Source organism: Monodelphis domestica, chromosome 2 (assembly GCF_027887165.1).
Source record: "Monodelphis domestica isolate mMonDom1 chromosome 2, mMonDom1.pri, whole genome shotgun sequence".
NCBI lineage: Eukaryota > Metazoa > Chordata > Mammalia > Didelphimorphia > Didelphidae > Monodelphis > Monodelphis domestica.
The window spans coordinates 18,398,950-18,419,334 of NC_077228.1; the positions used below are offsets into that span (position 1 = coordinate 18,398,950).

The 20,385-nt window shown below is 39.0% G+C and overlaps 1 protein-coding gene across 2 annotated transcripts in view; it reads right to left on the minus strand.

The window, feature by feature from the left end:
• FGGY (FGGY carbohydrate kinase domain containing) overlaps positions 1 to 20,385 on the minus strand; it is a 582,083-nt gene that overhangs the window by 296,347 nt on the left and 265,351 nt on the right. For both annotated transcript variants that reach the window (XM_007480500.2, XM_007480498.2), the window contains exon 6: positions 1,851 to 1,966. In XM_007480500.2, the coding sequence (XP_007480562.2) occupies positions 1,851 to 1,966 (116 nt within the window). The remainder of the gene's footprint in view (positions 1 to 1,850; positions 1,967 to 20,385) is intronic.

Consider the following 20,385-nt stretch of genomic DNA (forward strand, 5'->3'; position numbering starts at 1 on the left):
ACTCTTCTTCCTCAGAGCCAATACACCATATTGATTCCAAGATAGAAGATAAGAGTTAAAAAAGAAAAAGACAGCCATTGAATCTGGTGTGTCTTGCACACAGAACAGCAAGGAGACCAGTGTTGATGGACTTCACAGTATTTGTGTGTTTGTGTGAGAGGGAGAGAGAGAAGAGAGACAGACAGAAAGAGAGGAGAGAGGAGAAAGAGAGAGAGGGGGAGAGAGAGAGAGAGAGAGAGAGAGAGAGAGAGAGAGACAGAGAGAGAGAGAGACAGAGAGAGAGAGACAGAGAGAGAGAGACAGAGAGAGAGAGAGACAGAGAGAGAGAGACAGAGAGAGAGACAGAGAGAGAGAGACAGAGAGAGAGAGAGAGAGACAGAGAGAGAGACAGAGAGAGGGAGGGAGGGAGGGAGAGAGAGACAGAGAGAGAGAGAGAGAGAGAGAGGGAGAGGAAGGGAGAGAGAGACAGAGAGAGAGAGGGAGGGTCAGGGCTTTACTTTAGGGAAATAAATCACTTTGCCAGTTGAAGTGAGGATGAACCATAGAGGGAAGAAACTTGGGGTAGGACAGCCAACCATCAAGCAACTAAAATATTCCAGGTGTGATATTATAATCTTCCTTTTACAGAAATTGAGGCTGAGAGATGTTACTCAGGTACACAAAAAGCTGAGAAATGTCTGAGTCCAGATCTGCTCACCTGCCTCAAAGATCATATACTCTGTTGTCTTAAAAGTCATGTAGTTTGCTCTGATTATTTTACAGACAAAGAAATTATGTCCTGCGAGGGGGAGGGGAGGTTAATGGACCCATGGATATCATCTACTTTTAATTATCAGTTAATGGTAGAGCCAAAAGGAGAACCTCCAAAGTTGCAGGCCAGGGATCTTTCCACAACATAAGACTGTCCCTTTGTTTTTTAATGTACACGGCACATAGTAGGTGCTTAATAAATTGTAGTGGACTGGCCTGGATGTCTATTCTTAGTGGATCCAATATCAAAGCTTAACCTGAATAATTAGGCTGATTATACCATGTGAATGCCACTTGGATTATCTTCTAACTATCCTTGGAATTCCCTATGTCAACATGACACTGAAATGGCTTGAAAGTTGATTACCTTGGTTCACACGACTAGAAATAGCACTCATTGATTCTTAGAGAAGGCTACAGGGTCAAGAGGTAGAAGAGGCCTTAAGAATAATCTAGTCCAACTTCTCATTTGATGCTTGAGGAAACTGAATCACAAGGAAATTAAGTGACTAGTCTGAGGACACATGATATAAAGAATGAGAGGTAGATTTGAACTCTGAGTATCTTCTCCCGGACCAAGTGCTTTTCTGTTGAATTGAGCTGTTCTAAATTTCTATATGTTAACAATATGTGCATCCATACATTGTGTGTGTGTGACTGTGCATGCGTGTTTGTGTGTGTGTGTGTGTGTGTGTGTGTGTGTGTGTGTGTGTGTGTGTGTGGTGGTGGTGGCTTTTGTAGTTTTTTTGCCTCAGAACTGTGATTTCATCTGCTTTGTGGAAGATTTCCTCCACCAATACCAATTGCTAATTGAACTCATCCTAGTGCATTCATAGTCTACCAATGCAGATTGTAACCCTTCCAATGTCTGCCATTTTTAATCTCATCCCATAAATTCTCCATCTCCTAGTGCAGATGAGTTACTACTCCACAGTAGTTGGGGGGAGTTTCCATCACATGAATTCCCAAGATCAATGAAATTATGGGCCAGACTTGATGATAAAAGACACACACATAGACATACACATGAGGGCATACATGAGAAAGACTCAACATGTGTGTGTTATACATGGTAAAATGTCTTTTATTCATTTTCCTACCTATTTTGCAGTAATTATCAGCCACGAAATCCTCCAAATTAATCATCTTCCAGAAACTGTCGTCCCATCCATTGTCTGCAGAATAGGTCCACTTGCACACCAAAGAACAAAGAGATCTAAAGAGATAATGAAATAGATTTATGAATATTGACTAGTTTTTTGGACTCCCCAAAGGGTGAGTCTCAGATGGCCTCTAATCCCTGGACACATGACAGCCAAATTCTGACTATCCAATGTACCAGGACATCTCAGTGGAGAGTAAGGTGACCCAGAATCCTGACCTATTTGACCATTAATTCACTTTGTGACCATGGACAAGTCACTACCCTACCTGAGCCTCAGCTTCCTCATCTATAAAATGGAAAGAAGGAAACAAGGTTTTAAATACTTACTATATAACCCAAGAACTGTGCTAAGTAAGCACTTTACAAATATTATTTCATTTGATCCTCACAACAACCCTGGAAGGTAAGGGCCATTTATTATTTTCATTTTATAATTGAAGAAACAGAGGCAGGCAGAAGTTAAGTGACTTGCCTGGGGTTACACAGCAATCAATGTCTGAGGTTAGGATTGAACTCAATTCTCCCAAATTCCAGCTCCAGTGTTCTATCTACTGAGCCACCTCAGGGAGATGCCTCTTGGGGGAGAAACTTGGTCAAAAGAATTAACAGTTCTCTATAGCTCAAATCCATTATTGTCCTAAAGCTGGTGGTTGAGTCATGGAGTCCTTTCTAAGAGACTATCCAGTCTTTAGCATTAGGGAAAGGGTGTTTGAACCCAGTCAAGTCATCCCTCAGTGCTTTTGGCAACCCACTAAAGGAGGCTTTCATTTAATACCCATTTTAGGCAAGGTGCTTTGCTGAGTGATTTACAAATATTATCTCACTTTATTCTCACAATCCCCTTATGATGTAGGGGCTGGTATTGTCCCTAATTTACAGGTGAGAAAACTGAGGCAAACAAAGGTTAGATGCCCAGGGTCACACAGCCAGAAAGTGTCTGAAGCTGAATTTGAACTTAGATCTTCCTAATAATAACAAGTTTGGCAATCTATTCATTGTGCCACCAGCTGCCTCTAAGACTAAGGTATTGTATAGATGCCAACCTGCACTGGTCATGCCTCCTCAGGTATTTCCCATACCCATAAATTCTCAGATCCAGTTCTTATCACTCTCTTGTTTAATTGTACTGTTCATACTGATATGAATACAATGAGTTGACAGGATGGCCAAATCTCTATCCACCATTTTCAACATCTCACATATGTTAACACCAAATCTCCATCAGAAGGAACCATAATGGTCTTCTAGTCTAACTCATGACTCAAAAAGGAATTCCTGTGGCCACAAATCAGTGAAGTTCTTGCTTGAAGATCTTCAGCTGGTGAGGGGCCCCATTTCATAGCCAGATAGTTCTCATTAACTAGGAGTTGCTTCTTCACCCCCTGTTCCTAGTTCTGTGCTTGATGGCCAAAGAGCCATACTTAACCCATCATCCACATGAAATTTCCTCCACACACAACCTTAGCATACTTGAAGGTTCATATCATGCAGCCCCATGTCTTTTTTTCTGAATGAATGAATGTCCCCAGTTCTTTCCCTCTATCTTCATCTCACAGAGACTTAAGGGCATTCACCATCTATGCCTATAGTAACATGCCATGCATGGGTAGTACAACAAATTCATTGGTTCTAGTGATGAAGATGGACAGCCGTTTCAATCATGTCTGATTCTTCATGACGCCATTTGGAATTTGTTGGCAAAGATAATGGAGTGGCTGGCTGTTTCCTTTTCCAGATCATTTTATAGATGAGGAAACTGAGGCACACAGGGTTAAGTGACTTGCCCAGGGTCACCTACTGAGGCCAGATTTGAATTTGGGAAGATAACTCTTCTTGACTGCAGGCGCAGAGCTCTCCACTGAGCTTCATAGCTGTCCCATTGGTAACTGAAGGAAAGGATAAATATAGCTTCATGGAAAGAATCCTGAATTTGGAGCCAGAGAACGGGTTTGAATGTTGGCTCTTTCACTTCATACCTTTGTGACTCTGAGCGAAGGCACTTAACCTTTCAGGGGTTGTTTCCTCTTCTGTGAAATGAGGGGGTTAGACCTACTTGATTATAAGGTGCCCTTCCAGCTGGAACTCTATAAATCGATGCAGGTTGATCTTGTATCAGAAGAATTAGTAACCAGTCTCATGTTTGCTAGATTAGAGGGGTATCAGGAGGTGTTTATTCCATCAAATCTCCTCCCCTGTACTGTCTGGCATGGGACTGTCCAGACATTTCCCTTGCTGGGTTCAAGTATTCACAGATGAGTATAACACAGAAGGAGCGGAGCCATCATGGATCATGGAATTAGCATCTTCAAGCTAGAAGAGACTTTAGAGGCCATCCAGTACACTCTCTTCATTTAACAGAGCAGGAATCCGAGAACCAGGGAGATTAAATGCTGTGCCTAAAATAACATTGCCAACGCCAACATTCAAACCCAAGACCACTGATGCTAAACCCCACATTCTTTCCATTATGTGATACCATCATCCCAACTAAATAAATTTTTTGGCCAGAAGAATGGTTTTAAATCCTACATCAAGGGGCAGCTAGGTAGCTCAGTAGATGGTCCTAGGTTCGAATCTGGCCTCAGATCCTTCCTAGCTGTGTAACCTTGGACAAGTCACTTAACCCCTATTGCCTTCCCTCCTTCATCTTTCTGCCTTGGAACTGATATTTATGAAATGATATGACAGGAATGATTCCAAAATAGAAGGTAAGGCTTTTTAAAATTCTAATTTTCATATATATTCATTATGACACAGAACTATGCTCTCTCAGCTTGCCCAGTGGTAAAATGGGATTAGAATTCTTCCCCTGCCTCTCTTATAAGTATAGTTGCACAGACAGAAAATCAACAGATCAAGAAGCATTTATCACATGCTCACTGGGTAATGTATAAGGACCTAAGAGGACCGAAGATGACAAAAAACCAAACAATTCCTACCTTTGAGGAGCTTATGGCTCACAAAGGGAAGCACTATGTATGAATAGAAGTCTGTACAGTATAGAGAGCTGGAAAGACTGGGTTGAATGCAGGGTCTGACATGGACTCGTTGTTTGAACCTAAGCAAGTCATTGCCCTAGGTAACACTTCAGAATTACGAGCTGCAGAGAAGGTGCTGACCTCCATGGGAAGGGAGTTTCCTCATCCAAGGATTCCCAGTATCAACAAAATCCCATATCCAGTTTCTAGCCCTAACTCATATGTATAAGGAAGTTTGGAAAGAAGAAGCTCCTAGAACTCAGGCATTTGTCTGATCCCCCCTTTTTTTAAATATATGAGGTTGGAGGTCACTTACATGATTGACAATCATTGGTCTGTCACCCATGGAGGGCTCTTTGGTTCCACTCTTGGATCTGAGACCTTGCATTGACTTCATCCAAAGGCAAGGCTCTTTAGGCTCTAATCTAGTAGTGTCCAGAAATAATTTCATATGATTTAAGCCTATTTATTATGTGTCCAGTAAATCCTTCCTCTTTTTATATCTTCTGTGGAGTGATGGGACCAAGGGTTCCCCAACTGGTTGGCCAATGGGAAGACTTCACCATCTCTATGTGGGCATTGCTTGGCCACGAGGACTCCAGCCCAGAGTTTTAGATTCAGGGATGGGAATTTCTCACTATTCCACACTATTGCTTCTCACAGGTATGTCTGCATGTACACTATTCAGAGAATTTTACTATATATAAATATGGAAATAGCTTCTTTTCTTTTTTCCTTTCAGTATATGTTGAATTCACTTTCGAATCTTTTAATGCCTACCACCTATTTCTGAAATGGATCATGTGGGGCAGCGGATAGAGTCCCAGACCTGGAGTCAGGAAGACTCATCTTCCTAAGTTCAAATCTGGCTTTGGACACTTCCTAACTGTTTAAGCCTGGGTAAGTCATTTAATCCTGATGGCCTCAGTTTCCTCATCTGTAAAATGAGCTGGAGAAGAAAATTATGAGCTGCTCTAGTATTTTGGCCAAGAAAACCTCTAATGGGTCAAAGAAGTCAGACACGACTGAAAATGACTGAATAATGATAATAACTTCAACTGGGAAATATTTGGCATCTTTATTCTATTTAGAGAGCCAAATTATTACATTAAATTCACACTATAGATCAAAAATCATAATATTAATAATAATAGCTAATATTTATGTAGTATTTGAAGCTTATAAAATGCTTTATATATGTATATATATATATCATCTCATTCAATACTATGAGTAGTCCTGTGAAATAAGTCCTACTTTATTTTCATTCCCATTTAATAAATGATGAAAACTATGTCTTAGAGAAGTAACCCATTGAAGATTACATAGCTAATAAACATCTATGTCAAGATTTGAACTCAGATCATCCTGACTCTAAGTGGAGTTCTCTTATGTCTTTATTACCTAGATGTTTCCACTAAAAGAGTAATGGGAAAAGGGGTTAATATACGAATGGAGATGAGTATGATTCCAGAACTTTCAAGTTTGAGATCACTCAAAGGCAACCCCTCAGGCCTGGGACTAGCCAAGAAATCTTTTCTTTCTTTTTTTTTTTAATTTGAAATTTTTTATTTAATTAATTTAGAATATTTTCCCATGGTTACATGATTAAGAAATCTTCTATGTAGAAAATTGGGGAAATCATGCTTCTTTTGGGCAATAAAATACCTTTTCCTCTTCCTCTTCCTTCTCCTACTCTTCTTCTTCCTCCTACTCCTCTTCCTCCTCTTCTATTCAACTCAACACCATTTATTAAATGCTCACTATGGGCCAGGCACTGTGCTTGGCAAGGAGAAAATAGAGAAGGAAGAAGAAAACAAAAGTTCCAGCCCACAAGGAGCTCCCAGTGTAATGGCGGAGATGACTTTCAGATGACTGTACAAATAAGATCTATACAAGAAAATCTGAAGATAATGAAAAGAGGGAAGGCAAACTTCCAAGCAGTTATTTCAGGGTTAACTGCCATTCTTTTTTCTGAGCCCTAGAGTATTCATCAGGTCAGGGCAAACAGTTTAATTCCAGAAAAGTCAACCCCCCTTCCCTCAGCCTCAGTTTCCTCAGATGTAAAATTAAAGGGGTAACAAGCTGATCTCTAAGGGCTCTTCCACCTCTGAAATTCTCTCATCTTTGGTTAAATTTTGCTCTTTGAAGAAAGCCCAGCTCCATTCTCCTTCCTGGGAGCCCCATCCCTTCAAACACTCCACCAGATCGAATTTCTGAGCCATGAGGAGCCTTTGTATACTGGGCCCACATAAAGGGAACACAGTTGTAAAAATCCTGACCATATAATTGAACCCTTCAAGCTGTTTGGCCAAGAAGGAGAAGAACTTTGGACTTGCTTACTTAGGCTTAAAGGAAAACATGCCCCGAGCTCCGCGTTTGCTGGGTTCAGGGATCCTCTTTCTCCAAAGAGGTTTTGATAAAGAGCTGTGCTGGTGTTCCTGCATTATTTATAGGCCACTCACAGTATTTATTTACATTTCCAGGGACACACTTTCCAGGGAAACCTTTTGTTCTCTTTCTAAGGAGGCCAGAACCTGGACAGTCTCAGCTGAAGCCACCGGGGAATCACTGAAATGGCTGGGGAGGGGGGCAGAGGGAAGGCATTGCAGAGATACCAGCTTGGTCCAGGAATAGCCTGCTTTCCCCCAGCTTTGCCCCTGATTGCCTGACAGGAGGGAGATCCAGAGACCTGAACCCAACATCTCACTCACTGGAGACACCAAGACACCGAAGACGCTCATGGCGAGCCTCTTTGGCTGGAGCGGCCTCACGTCCGGCACCGTCGCTGCTGTGAAGTGCCTGTCAAAGTTCAGTTTTCCTGGTATTGGTTCTGGCCTTCCTCAGGACTTGCTGACAGGCCTCTGACAGCCCGAATGAATGTCAACTATGAGATAGCCCAGAGCCAAATAAAGCTGCCATCTTGGAAAGTGTGGCTGATAAAACGGGCCGAGTGGGACTGAGGCAGTGTGGCCACAGCATGAAAGGCCTGGAAAGCCACGTCCGATAAGGAGGAGGATCAGCTCCCCTCTTCCACCGGGCGGGCCAACATTCTTTTTTTAAGCTGGAGCAAGAATGTGGCCCAATGGAACCCAGGAGGTATCAACGCCCACTGTGATCTGGCCCGAGGAGCACCAGGGGACTCGGGAATAATAACAGCAGCCAACACAGAAAGATCTGCTTTTACAGTCTGCAAAGCCCTCAGCTGCATTTTTTTTTTTACTCTTATAACAGTCCTTTAGAGGACTTACCAGCTTTTATGATTCCCTTTTTACAGCTGAGGGAACCGAGGCTCAGAGACTGGTTAAGTGACTCCCCCAGGGAAACACAGCTAGTTAAGTGTCTGAGGCTGAATTGGAGCTCGGATCTTCTTAATTCATGACTTGGTGCTCTATCCATTAGAAGGAACCTTAGAACTTCCCTGTCCCAAGCTCCTCATTTGCTAGATGATAGAAGGATTGGTATAAATCTGGAAGATGCTCTAGAAGCCATTGAGCCCAATTCCTTCCTTTTTCAGATGACAAAACAGAGTGTCACAGAGGTTGAAGGATTTGTCTATGCTCACAGATTTAGTGATGAGGGCTGAATTGGATCCCAGGTCTTCTGACTCCAAATCTGGAGTCCCCTCCACTGACCTATGAACGTGATCTCTTACCTATGAACTGATCTCCTGTCCTGAGAATCACACCAAGTGTGTGAATGGGCCTTATAGCTACGAAGACCTATTTCCATATTATTAATATTTGCACTAGGGTGATCTTTTAGAGTCTACATCCCCTATCATATCCCCACCATCATTGTAGATTGTTTATATTTTTTTTGAAAAAATTTATTTAATTAATTTAGAATATTTTCCCATGGTTCCATGATTCATGCTCTTTCACTCCCCTCCTCACACCCACCTCCCATAGCCAATGAACAAATCCACTGGGTTTTACATGTGTCATTGATCAAGACCTATTTCTATATTATTAATATTTGCATTAGGGTGATCACTTAGATAGACTGTTGTTATTGACATTAGATTAAAGCAAAAAAAAAGATGGCAGCCAAATTAGCACATGGCAGTGGAAAGAGAACAAGATTTAGAGGTTGACAACATGGACTCAACTCCCACATCCATTGCTGAATACTGTATAACTTTGGACAAGTTACAACCTCCACAGGTTTAGTGTCCTCTTCTACAAAATAAGGATTAAAAAAGTGTATTTAATTAACTAATTAATTTAGAATACTTTTCCAAAGTGACATGATTCATGTTCTTCTCCTTCCCTCCTTTCACCCCCTCCCGTAGCCAATGAGCAATTCTATTGGGTTTTACATGTGTTATCAATCAAGACCTATTTCCATATTATTAATATTTGCTCTAGGGTGATCATTTAGAGTCTACATGCCCATCATATACCCATCAAGCCCAAAATGAGGATTTTTAATGAGACCTCTTCCATCTATTCCACTTGTAGGATACTGGAATGAAAGATATTGAGATAGAGAGGAACTTCGGTGTCTATTAACTATACCATCATTTTATAAATGGGGAAACTGAGACTCAGAGAGAAAAAGTAACCTGAGTGACCTAGCAAAAATCCCATCTTTTAGGACTTCAAATTTCCTATTTAAAGGAGTTGGATTCCATACTCTACAGTTCCATATACATATAAGTCTTATGAACTTCTGGGTGTGTCTAAAATCACACAGCTAGCAAGAGACTCGGTCTTTGGACTTCTTACTCCAAATCCACTGTTCTATCCAAAGAATCACCCTTTCTCCCAAGTGAAGAAAAACCAAAGATGAATCTGACAGTATAGAGAACTCTTCCACCAACTTGGTTTGCATGTTCTTTAAACAACTATGTAGAAAAAAAATGACAGCATGGATGAACATAAATGTAGGAGAATGGAATAGTCCTGGAAGACGCTCTACAGATTTAGCGCTGGGTTCTCTGCTGAGGATGGCCTTTTTAAAAAGATAAGTTCGTTTTGTTTTTGTTTTGAGCTCTTGGTTTCAAGAAGCAGAACCAAGAAGAGTGAATAGTTACCAGTTGTGGACAGGGCCATGCTTATAGATGGCGGAGGGATGGCAGAATTACTTAACTCACTTTTTTCCTTTTTTCTTTTCTGTAAAGAAGAATGATTTTTCATATTGGACACTATAGAATGATAATACTTCCACAAGAATTGAAATATAAAATAAGTGAGGAGGAGGGAAGGGCTCATGTAGCTATTATTATCCTCATTTTGCCGATGGCAAAACTGAAAGAGGTTAAGTGACTTGACCAGGGTCACGCTCAATTAGTTCAAGTTATTAGAATTATATGAATTATATATTGGGATGCTAAAAAAAACCTCATTTATGCATTACACAGCTGAGTGATTGAGGGACAATGCTACGGAGTGGATAGAGAATAGGAATCAGGCATTTTGAGTACAACTTCTTCATATGATGTATGCCAACCTAGGTGATCATGGCCAAGACATTCAGTACCAAGAACAGACATTCATATAGATCAAGTTTGTAAAGACATTGATGTCAATTATCACATAGCATAAGACTCGGATGTGTTCAATAAAATAAATATTGGGGGCAGCTGGGTAGCTCAGTGGATTGAGAGCCAGTCCTAGAGATGGGAGGTCCTAGGTTCAAATCTGGCCTCAGCCACTTCCCAGCTGTGTAACCCTGGGCAAGTCACTTGACCCCCATTGCCTAGCCCTTACCACTCTTCTGCCTTGGAGCCAATACACAGTATTGACTCCAAGACGGAAGGTAAGGGTTTAAAAAAAATAAAATAAATATTGTTATTCCCATTTTAGAGATAAAGATAGTCTCTACTGTAAAATGGATATAGTATATATGCACTACCTGCCTTACACGGATATTGCCAGTGGAGTGGTTAGCAAATATCCCAGTGAGTTTAATAAACTGATACAAATTGGGGAATATTCAGATGAATAGTTATTTAAATGAAAAACATGAAAAGCCTCCCACAAAATACAACACCCATTCCTACTAAGACCACTAGAAAGCATGGGAATAAAAGGACCTTTCTTTAAAATCATAAGTAGTATCTATCAGCAAGTATCATCAGCAATGGGGATGTCAGAAGTCTTCTCGTTAAGAATAGGATTGAAGCAAGAATGACCATTACTACCACTATTATTTAATACTGTCCTAGAAATGCTAGCTTTAGTAATTAGTGGAGAAAAGAAATTGAAGGAATTAAAGTTAGCAATGGGGAAACTAAACAATCACTCTTTGAAGATGATACGATAGTCTACTTAGAGAACACTAGAGAATGAATTAAAAATAGTGGAAATAATTAATAACTTTGGCAAAGTTGCAGGGTACAAAATGAAAACTCATAAGTTATGAGCATTTCTAAATATTACCAACAAAGTCCAACAGCAAGAGTTAGAAAAAGAAATTCCATTTAAAATCTCTCTAGACAATATAAAATACTTGGAAATTTATTTGCCAAGACAAATGCAGGAATTATATGGCCGCATTACAAAACATTTTTCACCCAAAACTAGATCTAAACAATTGCTCATGGGTAGGACAATCCTACAGAAATTAATTTACTTATTTAGTACTCTACCAATAAAACTACCAAGAAACCTATTTTATAAAACTAGAAAAATAGGATCAAAATTCATCTAGAAGAACAAAAGATCAAGAATACAAAGGGAATAATTGAAAAACATGAAGGATAATGCCCTACCAGTACCAGATCTCAAACTGTACTATAAAGTAGTATTCATCATAACAGTCTGGTACTGGCTAAGAAATAGATTGGTGGATCAATGGAATTGATTAATGGTATATAACCTTAGCAATCTAGTGTTTGATGAACCACAAAGATCTCAGATTTGGGTATAAGAACTCATTATTTGACAAAAACTGCTGGGAAAACTAGAAAACCAAATGGCAAAAATTAGGCATAGACGAATATCTCACAACCTGTATTCAAGATACAGTCAAAATGGGTATATGATTTAGACATAAAGAATGATATAAAAGTAAATTAAGGAACATAGAATAGTTTACCCATGAGATCAATGGAGAAGGGAAGAATTTATGACAAAATAACAGAGAAGAGAAGACTACCAGATAAAATGAATAATTTTGACTGTGTTAAATTAAAAAAAATTACCAACAGAATCAATCTAAACAAAATTAGAGGGGAAACAACAAATTTATAACCAATTTCTCTGATAAAGGTATCATTTCTTAAATATGTAGAGAATAAAGTCAAATTTTTAAGAATATAAACCATTTCCCAAGTGACAAAGAGCCAAAGGATATGAATAAGCAATTTCAGATAAAGGAACCAAAACTAGCAACAATCTCTCTTGGTTAGAGAAATGCAAATTAAAACAACTTGGAGGTACCAGCTCACACCTATCAGTTTGGCTAGGCAAAACAAAATGATAAATGTTGGAGGTGATGGGGCAAAATGGGGATGCTAATGCATTGTTGATGCGGTTGTGAACTAATCCAACCACTCTGGAGGGCAACTGGGCACTATGCCCAAATGATTATGAAATAACGTATAGCCTTTTAACCAGCAATGCCACTACTAGATCTGTATTGCAAGGATAATTTTAAAAAAGGTGCGGGAGGAACTACTTGTACAAAAATATTTGTAGCAGCTCTTTTTGTGGTGGCAAAGAATTAGAAAGTGAAGGGATGTCCATCAATCAAGAAATGGCTGAACAAACTGTGGTATATGATGATGATGGAATATTATTGTGCTGTAAGAAATGATGAACAGGACAATTCAGAAAGATCCAAATCAACTGATGCAGAGTGAAATAAGCAGAACCAAGAGATTATTATACATAGTAAAAGGAATATTATGGAATAATTGACTGTGATAGACTTAGTCCTTCTTCTCAGCAATGAAATGATCCAAGACAATTCTGAGGGACTTAAGAAGGCTATCCACCTCCAGAGAAAGAACTATTGGAATTGAAATGCAAATCAAAGCATAGGACTTTTCGCTTTAGTTTACTTGTATTTTTATTTTGGGGGTTTTTGTTTTACATGATTTTTCTCTTACAGAAATGAGCAATATGGAAATATGTTTTGTATGATAAAACATGTATAACACATGCCAAATTGCTTGCTACCTCCAGGAAGAGGAAGGGATGGGGGGGAAGGGAGACAGTTTAGATCATATAACTTCTGAAAACTTGGGTGGAAATTTGTTATTACTTGTAATTAATAAAATAAAATATCTTTACAAAAGAAAAAAAAATCCAGGTATTTTCTTAGACTGTAACCCCAAATTAAGTAATCAGAGTGATATAATACCTGTCCTTGGATCCATCTTCTGCTACAGCTTTCCAAAACAAACAAACAAACAAACAAAAAACTCAACTAAATTAGGAGTAGGTAGGTGGCTCAGTGGATAGAGAGCGAGGTCTGGAGGCAAGAGTTCCTGGGTTCAAATCTGATCTAAGGTACTTTTTAGCTGTGTTACCCTGGACAAGTCACTTAACCCCAAATACCTAACCAATTCTTAGTATAGATTTGAAGAGAGAAGATATGACTTAAAAAAGAGCAATAATAAACTTAGAGAGTTTCTTGTGCATTCATGTCAGACTCTTTAGACAATTCCCCTTTTGCAACTCATTACAATTGATTCTTTTTGGCTCTTCAGAATTTCTTCTCTAAGGGACTCTCACTTTCCTGGATTCACTGCTCTCATGGAATTTTAGTTTATGGAATGTCTCCTTTCATTAAGGTTGGAATAGATCCCTTCCTACCCTCCTTTTCTATCGCACAATCTAGGAGGAAAGGGTTGCTTCTCTGGAAGGTTTCTGTCCAGTTGCTCCCTGTTGATGAGGATAAAAACCAGTATACAATGTTCCCTTAGTTGTCCTTCCATCTTCTGGCAAATAAAAATATCAGTAAGGTGATAGTCATGGCTTTGGTTAGTTTTTTCCCCCTCCTTCTAGAAAAGGGGCCAGTATTTATCCACTGTGGGTTGGGGTGTGAGGCTGATGATGAAATGAAGTTGACAAAGCATTGCAAAGCCCTTCTGCGAGACTTGCTAGTGAAGAGAAGAGTGTCGGGATAAGAAAAGTGACTCTGACACCTGCTTTTGTTTTGTCTGGTATCTCATTTTCCTCATAGAGGGAAAAAGGAAAGAGCTGAAAAGTGACAGAGATTTACTGCGCAATGGAGAAGCAGTTTTTTCATTAAAGGCACCCTATGAGGATGTTCAATGGCATTCTTGAGAGCCAAAGACGCTTCCTATAATTCACTCTTTAATTAAGTACAACCCTCAGAACTAGAGGGACCAGCTCTCTCCCCATATACATGCCCATCACCCAGAGCTTTGGTGTAGGAAGACATTCCTCTCACTTTTCTTTCTCTTTGGTGGTTTAAACTCAAACAACAGTCATAATACTTGGGAATATAGAATGTAAGCGTCAAGAGGGCAGAGATTAGGTTTTTTTAAAATATATTTCATCATTTATATCTCTCTACCTTAAATGTCTAGAATATTACAGTCATTTAATAGATGACCATTTTATTAAATTAATTAAATGAATGATGAATTAAAATATTGGAAAATACTATCCTTTAAATTCTACTCATCTCTAAAGTAAAGATAATGAAAAATTAGAAAATTTTAGAAAAAAAGTATGTGTGTGTGTGTGTGTGTGTGTATGAGAAATACTCACGGCTATCAGGGAAACTTATGCCCCCTTGTTAGAATATTCTTTTTCTTTTAATCAAAGGAAATGCTAAATTTCCATCAGAACTTAGTGAAACTAAAAATGTATTTTTCCCATCCAAGTTTGCTGACTACCTGAATTGATGCACAGACCTCAATAAGAACTTTGGCTCTGGGGGAAATGATTTTTAGCTTGGAGTGGCTTCCATTGGGAGTGCAACTCCCTTTGGGACACAGTATATGGAAATGGAAAGAGTGTTGCCTCTAGAGTCATAATATGTGTTCAAATTGTGCCTCTGGTGCTTATGAACTCTGTGACCATAGATATGTCACTTAACTTGACTCTGTTTTTCATCTGCAAAATCAAGGGCAAAATCAGTGGCCTGAGACATCATGGCTAGTTGTAGATATATACCATGATGGAAAGAAAGAATGTTTATTAAGTATTTACTATGTCTCAGGCATGGTGCTAATTTCTGAAGATACAAAAATAAGCAAGCCAGATAGTTCTTGGCCTCAAGAAGACTGCAGTCATTTTAGAAATATATTTCTAGTTATTGCTTTTATATCACCTATATTCCCTCTATATCCCTCCTCTAGCTTCTTCCCAGAAAGCCATCCTTTATGGGAAAGATTAAAAAAATAAATAGGAAGAAAAAAGTTTACAGAAACTAATCATGTAGAAAATAAACGTTATATACTTTATATTAGCCTCACCCTTTTGGCAAAAGAATAGAGGAAAATACCTTCTCATATCTCTCTTTTGGGGTCAAGCTTGGTCATTGTAATTTGTAATATATTATCAATAATTAATTTTTGTTATTGTTTCCCCATTTACTTTGTAGTAGTCGTATAGATCACTTTTTGTCATCCTACTTCACATTGCATTAATTGATGGAAGTCTCACTGTAATTCTCTGTATTCATCATGTTCATCTTTTTTATGTTATTCATATTCTATTGCATTCATATGCTCCAATTTGTTCAGCCATTCCTCAATAAGTGGGCATTAATTCTATTACCAATTCTTCTTTATTGCAAAAATTGTTGTCATAAATATTTTTGTATATATGGAACCTTTGTTTTGGCCATTGACCATTTAGGAAAATAAGCCTAGTAGTTAAAAATCTGGGTCAAAGGATATGTATATCTTTGTTATATTCTTTGCATAACTCCAAATTATCTTACAGAATTTTGCAATTAAATCACAATTCACAACTTCACCAACAATTTATTTGTATTTCGGCAATCCTTTCGAAATGAAGTATTCCCATATTTTGTCATCTTTTCAAATATGCAATGTATGAGATGAAACCAAAGAGTGTTCTTAATTTGCATTTCTCTATGTTAGTGAATTGGTACATTCTGTCAGATGGCTGTTAATTCTTTGTATTTTAACAACTGTGATCTCATATTCTATAGCCATTCTTTTTGGTGAATGTCTTTTGGTCTAATATATTTCTTTTAGTTTCTATAAATATTGAATTTTCAGATCCATATAATGCATTTGATATAAATTTCCTTTTTAGTTCTAGATACACTGATTTTATTCCTGAAAAAGCTTTTTAAAAAGTTACTTCTAGGGGGCAGCTGGGTAGCATAGTGGATTGAGAACCAGTCCTAGAGACGGGAGGTCCTAGGTTCAAATCTGGCTTCAGCCACTTCCCAGCTGTGTGACCCTGGGCAAGTCACTTGACCCCCATTGCCTAGCCCTTACCACTCTTCTGCCTTGGAGCCAATACACAGTATTGACTCCAAGACGGAAGGTAAGGGTTTAAAAAAAAAGTTACTTCTATCCCCTATTTAATTTGTTCTCCTTTTTAATGTTATGATCTTTAATAGCCACATAATTAATCTATTTTGAAATAATTACTAATATGGTACAAAAATGATGGGCTAAACCTAATTTCTTTCAGAATGCTTTATACTTTTTTTCACTAATTCTTATCAAATGGTGTGTTATTTTATAAGTAATATATGTTTTCAAGTTTATTGAACTCAAACTTTGAAGGAATTCACATTAAAATAGGAAAGATAACAAATCAAATATATATATTTAAATTAAATAAAAATTTTCAATTCAAAAAATAAATAAAACTAAATGAATTGTGGTACATGAACACCGTGGGATTGAGTTGTAGGAAAATATGAAATCGGCAATGACCGAGAAGCCTTTAGGTAAGACTTAGGTGAACTGATGAAGAATGAAGTCATTACCCATCGCAGGTGGCAACTAAGCTCTTGGGATTTTTCTTGTGTGAGTGGGGGGGGGGGATCCTAGATAGATGATTTCATATTCCAGATTTCTATAAATGAAGATTTTTCAACTCTTCTATAATTGATAGTGTTTCAGAGAGATTCCAAGGGTCCTGTGGGTAAGTCACTACCCCTCAGGCAAAGATGAGAATGCGGTCAGCCTTAAAGCATCTGCAGACAGAACTAAGAGGGCACCCTTGAGCCCCTATTTTGTCCAGTTCCAATAATGAGCATCAAACAAAACCCTCTATCTTGATTTTGTTTTTCAGTCTTTCTTAGCAAAGAGTCAGAAGAAGTTTTCATATAAACACACTGTTTTCTATAAACACACTTTTATGTGATTTAATCTGGAAATCTCTCAGTTCTAGATCCCATTTCCTAATGAAACGGAGGGTCAGCCTTGGGTCCAATTACTCCCTGTACCAAATACTCCCCGAGTGACCCAGTAATTCTGGCCCAGATTGGTTCTTCCTTAAGTAGGTTCATCAGAAAATATTAAGGTGGCTTGAAATCTAGTCTCAAATCTTACGTTGGGGAAAATGTCCTAAAACTGGAGGTGTCTCAAAACAAAATTAACTACGTTAGGAAGCCATGAATTCACTCACTCTTCAAGTAAAGTCTGGATGACATTTTGTCAGGCACAGCATAGAAGGACAACTGGTTCAGGGGTGGGTTGTATGAGCGAATCAGTGAATTCCTATCTAGCTCCAAGACCGAAATTGTGGGATTATGGGACTTTGGGTGAATAACTACAATTATTAATTAATAAAGCAATAAACTATTTTCTGATTCTCCATCTTCTTAACTGCAAAAAAGGAGAAAGTTGACACGCCAAAGGGCCATAAAACTATACATACTCTTTGACCTAGCAAGACCACTACTAGCAAGACCATATCCCAAGCCACTCTTCACTCTATTTCCTCTATGACTTTTTCTCTAGTATGTGATAGGTGTTTTCTTTCACATCATGATCGACATGGAAATATATCTTGTAGACGATACAACCTACATCACATTACTTGTTTTCCTGGGCAGAGATGGGAAAGAGGGAGAGAACGTGGACCACAAAATATTAGAAAACAACTACTCAAAATTATATCAATCATGTAAAAAATAAAATATTCATAAAGAGAAAGGGAAACGATGATACAGTTTGAGAGTTTGAAGGGACCTCGATAGGCGACTGAGTTTAACTCAGGAATGGCCACCATGACATTTCCAAAAGGGATCATCTAGCATCTAACGATCTCTGAGGAATGAGGAAGCCTATCCTATTCCACTTTAGGGCAATTCTCCTTATTGAGAACTTCTTCCTGACATCACAGCTAAATTTTCCTCTTACAATTGCCCTTCCCACCCTAACTCCCCCTGCACCCCACTGCTGCTAATTCTGTCCTCAGTGGCCAAACAGAACAAGTCATTCCTCCTCAACACTTCAGAGATGACTATCCTACCCTGGCCCTGCTAGTCTTCTCTTCTCCATATAGTTATGTAAAAAGCATCTACTAGCTAAGCATAAGAAGCAGTGAATAGAGGTTAAAGCTGAGTGTAGATATGTGTCTATCATATTACACCTCAGAGGCAGATGGGGAAGTGGAACTGAAGGCTTCTAATTTGGGGTTTCTTGAACCACACCAGATTTTTTTCTCCCTTTATTCTCAGTTGCAATGGAATGTCAAGTTAGGCAGTGAGTTCCTCATTCCTGGAGGAAAGCAAGAAGCATTGAGAGGACCATTTTTAAAGGATGTTTTGCCAGAAGTTCATACTATAGGTGCTTGATGGAATCAGTAGGAACCAAGCTCTCCTCTAGATTGAAGTCTCATTATCAGTAAACTCTAGGACTCTAAATTAAAACCATTCTCCTTGATCTGCTTTCTACAATCAAGCAGGTCATCAATTGATCAATTAATCCACAGTCTATAAGCATGGATTAAGTACCTACTATGTGCTAGGGACTTGTGCCAGGTCTTGGAAATACATGGCAAACAAGCCATCCATAAGCATTTATTAAATACCTGGTCTCTGAAACAAATCAGCAGTCTTCAGATATTTATTAAATGCCTACTCTGTGCCAAGAACTGGGGATCTATTTCAATTAATTTCCAAGCAATTATTAAGTGCCTACTCTGTGCCAAGCACTCTGTTAGGTGCTGAGGACACAAATCAATTCATGAACCCTCAAGAATTTATTAAATGTGCCAGGAACTAAGGATACAAATCAGTTTATCCACAAGCATCTATTAAGTGCCTACTCTGTGCCAGGCACTTTGTGAGGTTCTGTGTGTACAAATCAATCCCCCAACTCTCAAGAATTTAAGCGTGCCAAATAATTCACAGACATGTATTAAGTGCCCACCCTATGCCAGGGACTGAAAATGCAAATCAACTAATTCATAGGCATCTCCTTACTCTGTGCCAGTAGGTATTGGGGGGGCATATAAAAAATGTAAGAAAGAGACTGTTAGATTTAGAATATGAGAACTTGGGTCCAAATCTCAGCTCTGTCACTCATGGCCACTGTGCTCTCTGTATTTGGGGTTCAGTTATGTCATGTAATATGAAGGAGGTTGTTTGATGGCCTCGTAGCATCCTTATTCCTCCACATCATTGTACTCGAGCCTTTTCCATCAAACTCTTATGGCCAGAAGCCTTCTCCAAGGCTGGTCCTGACCACGTTTCCTGAACCACAGCCTGGATTGCAAACATTTCTTTGGAAAAAAAAGCAGAGGCACCAGGTGCAAATGTCCACATCTCTTTGGCCAAGCCAACGAATCAGGGGAGGCCATCTTTCCTTCGAGCCTGCTTGGTGCTCAGAATTTTCTGGGGTTTGGTAAGTGAGAAGCTGAGCAGAGAGGTCAAAGAGTATTTGAAGTCTATCATGTTACTTCTTGTTTTCCCTTCTTCAAAAATAACATGTGTTTTTCTAATCTAGAGAGCTCTCCAGGCTTATTTATAAACCGGATCTGCAAAGGAAAAAAAAAGAACTGTGTGCCCTAAATTCAGCTCTCTCTCTCTCTCCCCCCTGCACATTGTGTCTGTTTCTGTCTAAGCCTGAAATGCAGCTTACAACAAATAAATCAAGTAAGCCACTGAGAAACAAGGCAGGATGACTTGAGCCTTGTCCTGAGAGAGCCTCCCTTAGTGGCAGGGGTCTCACTACCTGTGATAGGCTGATTTTAATGGTGGGAGACACTTTTAGGTTGACTCTGGGAGGAGAGGTCATTCTCTGTTTGTCTTGGTTCTGGGTTTTGTTCAGGAGAAAACCAATGACTGGATGGGGAGATTTTGATGGGTTAGAAGGGAGAGCAGGGAAAAATGTTCCAAGGGAATGGTACTTAGGGGAAGGGAAGTGCTGAAGATGGAGGACAGCACGAAGGGTTTCAAAGGTTACTGTTCACTGAGTTGTTGGTTTGTTGGTTTGTTTTTTTGGTCTTGGGAAAACAGCAAAAATGATTTTGAACAGTGGAAAGAATTGGGAAACTTTTCAATGGTGAAGTTATTTTCCATTTCTATAGGGGGGGAGCAGTGATTAGAAGTGAGAAGGAAATCAAT